The sequence below is a fragment of the Apium graveolens genome, chromosome 1, assembly GCF_009905375.1.
Source record: "Apium graveolens cultivar Ventura chromosome 1, ASM990537v1, whole genome shotgun sequence".
In the NCBI taxonomy this organism is placed as follows: Eukaryota; Viridiplantae; Streptophyta; class Magnoliopsida; order Apiales; family Apiaceae; genus Apium; species Apium graveolens.
Window position 1 is genome coordinate 33,766,826 of NC_133647.1, and position 6,846 is coordinate 33,773,671.

General features: G+C 35.6%; 1 protein-coding gene across 1 annotated transcript; it reads right to left on the reverse strand.

Annotated features, from left to right (window-relative positions):
• Positions 1-6,082: 6,082 nt before the first annotated feature.
• Positions 6,083-6,511, reverse strand: LOC141663053 (uncharacterized). Its single transcript, XM_074469262.1, has one exon. It carries the CDS (start codon positions 6,509-6,511, stop codon positions 6,083-6,085), a length of 429 nt encoding a protein of 142 aa, XP_074325363.1.
• Between the last annotated feature and the right edge of the window lie 335 nt (positions 6,512-6,846).

The window sequence follows — 6,846 nt, forward strand, 5'->3', positions numbered from 1 at the left end:
AAAAAATCTGAAAATTTTATTCATATAAATTGATTAATTATTTTGATAGTTAATCAGTTTATTTAGATAATTTGTATTAATTGTATTTTGACTCGAATAATAATGGAAAAATCATTTTTTAATTCTGATTTTTCCTAAATAATGATTTAAAAATTATTTTAAGCTTTTAAAAATATATTTAACCGTTCGTCCGTTTAATACGAAACGAACGCCTCTAGACTCAGAAAAATATTTCGCTTTTAATAAAAATACTTTCGAGACCCAAATCATTTTGTTTCGAAAGATAGCTTGTTTTGTAAATCGATTATGCGTCGCGTAGTGACTGAAAAATCATATTTTTAACCCGATTTCAGTTTTAAACGTATTGAGTCGAACCTTTTGGCGAACCGAGTTATATGTGATATGAATTATTTGATACGTGAGTTATGTGTTTTCATGCTATGTGAATTATGTGCGTATATGAGTCAAGAGTCTTGTGTTGGACTATTTTCTTTATGTGTGGGCTATCGTATGGGTAGACGATAGGATTTTGACGCGCAGTTCGTTGAGTAATTATCATTTAGACGATTAAAGTTATATCTTTTAATTATAGATACGGATCGTTCGAGCGATTAGGACCAGGTGACGTGGATAAAGGCTAGAGTTGAATAGTATGGAATATTGAGGTTACAGCACTGCATGGGCAGCAGGCCAAAGGATTAGTAAAATAAAGACGGTGATATTTTGAAACAGAATGTCAGAATAGATGTGTCGTTACGAGTGTGACTAACTACTAAAACCCAAAGGCAAGTATCCCTATCATCACTTATTGTTCAAGTGATATTTATTTTAAATCTTATCATGCAAGTATTGCTCTCCCTATTCAGTTCGTACTAGATAAATGTTTTACATATCGCTGAATTAAATAATTCTGTTATGCAAATACTCATCCACTATTCTATGTTAAGAATAGTCAAGTGCTTTTACTTATCCAATTATCGGATTTATAAATGTTTTGGATTTTGAGAAAAGTGATTTGGTTGCGAATATTCCTACCCAATAATTGGGGGAAATAAAATCATTTCGGGTGTCGATTATTATGACCCCATTTCAATAAAAGGTTTTAAGATTGGATCATAATTGCGTAAGTGACCGGGATGGACGGTCCAGCGGAGGGCTATTTCTAAGTGTCATATGGAATATTATGACATAATTTTTTCCACAGGCATGTATATTGCCTTTTGTTTGAGTACTCATATTTTTGGGGTCACGTTTATATGAATCATGACCTTGTGCTATCACACGGGCTAATCATCATGTGATAGTACGTCCTTCGGAGGATGATCTCAGTCTAAATTATCATATCATTTTTGATATTCATAGAATAAATGATTTATCAACTGTTTCTGTTTTGGAATAATGGTAAAATGCAGTTTTGATTCAGATTTTGATTTATGTTAATACTTACATTGTTGTTAAATATCAAAGGTGGTATTACTATACATGATTGATGTTGACTTCAGTATGGAATGTTGTGAGCATCAAAGTTCGTATTGATATCTAATTTGATATGACAGCAAAATAAGTATTAATTTCAAGAGTTCGGTTTGAGTAAAGTTTATGATTCATTCCATAATCATTTCTTCTTGTTATTGTGGTTTACGATATTTCCTTAAACACGGTTTTACGAGTTATATTCTCATGAAGATTCAAAGTATTGCTAAAGCCTTTCGCTTGAAAATATCAAAAAGTGTTTTCTGGTTCAGCAATTATGATTTGAAATGTTCTGCTCTAATGCAGATGTTGGTTTTATATCAAAATGACCCTATATTTGCTATAATGATCTTGCTGAGCATTTCTTTCACTCATACTTGCCTATTTTTAAATTTAACCTCCAGTGAGGATTAGCTTGCGTTGTCTAGCTGTGTAATTCGAGGAAGTAAAGAAGAAGCTTTTGGAAGGTGATTATTCCAGGGTTTGCAAACTAGTGTAAGTTTTATTATGTAAAGTTGTTTATATTATATTATATTATATTATATTATAATTGTGTTATTTTTAGGCCTAGTATACTTCTTTTCGAAGTTATACTAGGGGGTTTAGCTTTGAGTTTGGAATTCGTTGAAAAGAGTTTTAAAAGAAGGAGAAAATTTATTTGTGGAATTTGGATATCTTGTTTCTAGAATTGTAACCTTAAAAGATCTTGGATTAGTTTGGGGTCATTATGCTAAATATCTTCCGCTGGCATTTGTTTATTGATTAAACAGGTTAATTTGGATTGAGGTTTCATAGTGATGACCAAATCCTCTGACCCCGGATTCGGGGGCGTTACACGGCGCGCCCGCGCTGTAGTAGCGCGCGCCCAAAGAGCAGAATATCAGCGCGCCCGTGCTGGTCAAGTGCGCGGCCGCGCTAGGTTGGGGAAATTAATCATGTTTCTCTTGAAATTTTGATTCGTTGGATTTCTACTCTGCATGGGCTGCTATATATACATAAATAAAAATTGTTTTTCATAACAAGACGTACCAGAGCTTAAGGAGAAGGAGTAAGAAGACCGTATAGTACAAATCAACGAAGGCAAAAAGGATCTAGTTTATTTTTGTGATTCTTTATTTTAAGTTGTAATTTTGGATGCTAGTTTTCTTATTTGTTGAACCTATACTCTTGTTTCATGTAGTTGCTTTATTATTTATTCAGTATAAAGACTACATTTATTATACCATGCTTTCATCGGAACCCACGTCAATGATGAGTCCAATTATGGGCTAATCGTTAGTGTGGGGTTCTAGCGGATTTATTTATGGATTTCAATAGTTAATCTTGTTTTGATATCTTAGTGTGTGGTGATTGTATGATAACCTGGTATTGGTTGTGCTTATTCTTCTTGTGTGCGTCGCGAACATATAAGATAGCGTGTTAATCTCTAGTGAAGCGACAGTGAATTTAGAGGTTTAGATCTTGCCATGCTAGTATAGGTTCATGTAATTATATTGCATGATGCGTAGGTAATTTTAACCATCTTACTTGCCCTATGTAATCAAGATAGATAACTTGCACATTAAACCTTTGTGTTGTCAATTCTATAAACATATAGGGTCTCAACATATTTGGTGTCTATTCAGCTTCTATCTCTTTTGTGGATGTCTAGTAGTATGTTATTCGTGCAATGAAAGTTGGCATTTAGCAGTTTCATGTTATCCGATTAGTGTCATCGTCATTACATGCTAAGGTTAAGAATAAGAGGACTTTGAATAAAGTATTTAATGATGTTAGAATCCCATGTTTGTCTCATATAATATTTAACCTGTTACTCTCTTATTTTATTGCATGTTAAGTAGTATCTTAGTTATAATCAAAACCAAATTGTTATTCATCTTAGCATTGAATAATTACCATATCATTGTTGTATAAGTGCATAAATCATAAATCATAAAATTAACCTAAATCAGTCTCTATGGGAACGAACTAGAAAGAATTCTATATTACTTATGAACGCGTATACTTGCGTGAATTTTAGCACGTGTTCTAGCCCTAACAACTGCGGCGACAGTGCCAACTCATAGGCAACTTTACCAACTTTTCTCAATACTTCAAACGGTCTGATATACCTAGGACTAAGTTTGCCTTTCTGTCTAAACCTAACCAATCCTTTCCAAGGTGACACTTTCAAAAATACCAACAATCCTATTTCCATATCCATTTCCTTTCGATGTAAGTCTACATTCTTTTTTTGTCTACCTCGAGCTACTTCTAACCTTTTTCGAATCAATACAACCGCGTCCTTGGTTTGTTGACCCAACTCAGGACCTAACAAATTATTTTCTCCTACTTTATCCCAATAAAGTGGGGATCTACATTTACGTCCATATAAAGCTTCGTAGGGTGGCATTCCTATGCTGGCATGATAAATATTATTATAGGAAAACTCAATCAACGACAGGTGATCGTCCCAGTTTCCTTTAAAATCCAAAGCACAAACCCTTAACATATCTTCTATTGTTTGAATTGTTCTTTCAGTTTTGCCATCTGTCTGGGGATGGTAAGCGGTACTCAGTTTTAACTTAGTCCCTAAACATTCTTGGAACTTTGTCCAAAACCTTGAGTTAAACCTTGGATCTCGATCAGACACAATTGACACAGAAACTCCATGCTTGGTCACAATTTTATCCAAATACACCCTGACTAGCTTATCCAAAGAATACCTTTCATTGATCGGGAGGAAATGTGCAGACTTTGTCAATTTATCAATAATTACCCAAATAGCATCATGGTTCGACTTCGTCTTTGGTAGTCCTACTATAAAATCCATCGCGATTTCTTTCCATTTCCACTGTGAAATCTCCAAAGGTTGTAACAATCCACTTAGTCTTTGATATTCTGCCTTTACTGTTTGACACGTGTGACATTTACTAACCCAACTGACTATTTCCTTTTTCATTCCTGGCCACCAAAAATTATGCTTCAAATCCTGATACATCTTAGTACTCCCAGGGTGAATAGAAAACCTAGAGATATGAGCTTCCCGCAAAACCTCATTCTTCAATTCAGTCACCTTGGGGATCCATATTCTTGAGGAGAACCTAAACAAACCTTTATTGTATTTTTTCGTACAAAGTTCTTCTCCAGTCAACTATCTAGTCCTTGATCCATAATTTCTTCCTGACACTTCTTAACCTTGTCTATCAATTCTGGCTGAAAAGTGATCTCATACAATCGCTCCTTATTACCTTCTGGTATTCGAACTTCAATTTCTAACTTTTCCAATTCTTTTTCTAATTCCACAACAACCTTGATCACAATCAATCTTTCTTTCCTGGTCAAGGCATCTGCCACTACGTTGGCTTTGCCTGGATGGTAGTTAATGGAACAATCATTGTCCTTAATCAGTTATAGCCATCTTCGTTGTCTCATGTTTAGATCTTTCTGGGTGAATATATACTTTAAGCTCTTATGGTCCGTATAGATCTCGCACATTTCTCCGTACAAATAATGTCTCCACAGCTTCAACGTGAACACTATTGCTGCTAACTCCAGGTCATGCAATGGATACATTTTCTCATGGGGTTTTAACTGTCTGGAGGCGTAGGCAATAACTTTATTATGTTGCATCAACATACAGCCCAAACCCTTTAAAGAAGCATCACTGTAGATTACAAAATTTCATGTCTCATCTGGCAATGCTAGCACTAGAGCTGTTACTAATCTTTTCTTTAATTCTTGGAAGCTCTGCTCACACTTTTCTGTCCAAATAAACTTTTCATTCTTTCTGGTCAACTTGGTTAATTGAGTCATAATCTTGGAAAAGTCTTTTACAAATCTTCGGTAATAACCTGCTAATCCAAGAAAACTTATGACTTCCGTCGGGGTCTTTGGTTGTTCCCATCTGGATACAGCTTCAATCTTTACAGGATCTACTTTGATACCATCTTTCCCCATTATATGACCTAAAAATTGTACTTCATCCAACCAAAATTCACATTTGAAAACTTAGTGTATAACTGCTTTTCTCTCAGCCTTTGCAAGGCGATCCTCAGGTGTTTAGCATGATCTTCTTTAGTCTTTGAGTATATAAGGATGTCATCAATAAATACAATAATAAACTTTTCCAGGTATTCCTTATACACCCTATTCATTAAATCCATGAAAGCAGCTGGCGCATTGGTCAATCTAAATGACATCACTAGGAACTCGTAATGTTCGTATCTGATTCTGAATGTAGTCTTTGGTATGTCTTCAGGCTTAATCTTCAACTGATGGTAGCCCGATCTCAAGTCAATCTTCGAGAAATAGTACGCTCTTTTAAGTTGGTCAAACAGGTCATCTATCCTTGGTAGGGGATACTTATTCTTGATGTCAACTTATTTAATTCCCGGTAATCAATACACAACCTCATACTTCCGTCCTTTTTCTTTACAAATAGAATTGGTGCACCCCACGGGGATACACTTGGCCAAATGACACCTTTATCTAACAATTCCTGAAGTTGCTTAGCTAGTTCTTTCATTTCTACTGGCGCCATTCGGTATAGAGCCTTTGAAACTGGTTCTGCTCCAGAAACTAAATCAATAAAAAACTCGATCTCATGATCTGGTGGTAATCCTGGCAACTAATCTGGAAAACCGTCTGGAAATTCTCTTACTATTGGAATCTTGTCCAGGTTAGGTGTCTCGTTCTCGGCGTCTACTATATGGGCTAAGTAAGCCTCGCATCCTTGTTTCAGCAGTTTCTTTGCCTTAAATATCGAGAGAAATTTCTTTTCTTGCCTTTGTCCTTGATAGTTTACCCTAACATTATCCACTGTAAACATCACAATCTTCTTCTTCCTACAATCAATGTTCGCCTTATAATGGGACAAACAATCCATTCCTAAAATTACATCGAACACTCCTAGCTCAAAGGGTATTAGGTCAGCCGAAAAAGAATGCCCGTGGATTTCCAATTGACACTTAGGGCAAAACTGACTCGCTAAAACTCTATCTTGATTAGCTACTTCTATAGTCAAAGGTTCAGTCAAGTCTTCTAACATTAAATCCATTTTATTCACACATTCTTTTGATATAAAGGACTTAGATGCTCCTGAATTGAATAAAACTTTAATAGGTACAGAATTGAGAGAGAGCGTACCTGCAACCACATCCGAATCTTGAGCGTTAGATCTTTTAATCATCTTGAAGGTTCTGGCTCTAGCTGAGATGGATGCTGGTCCTTGTGATGTAGTACCTTGAGTAGCTGTCCTGTAATTCCTAGCAAGATGTCGAACCTTACCACAGTTATAGCAAGTAACTGCGGGTTTCTATGAGTTGCACTCTGATGCATAATGACCCTTCTGATGACATTTAAAACACTGAACATCCCTTCTGCACAGACCAC

What these genes read in the sequence shown, in the direction of transcription:
- LOC141663053 (XM_074469262.1), bottom strand. Translation starts at nt 6,511, where the DNA reads ATGGATTTAATGTTAGAAGACTTGACTGAACCTTTGACTATAGAAGTA.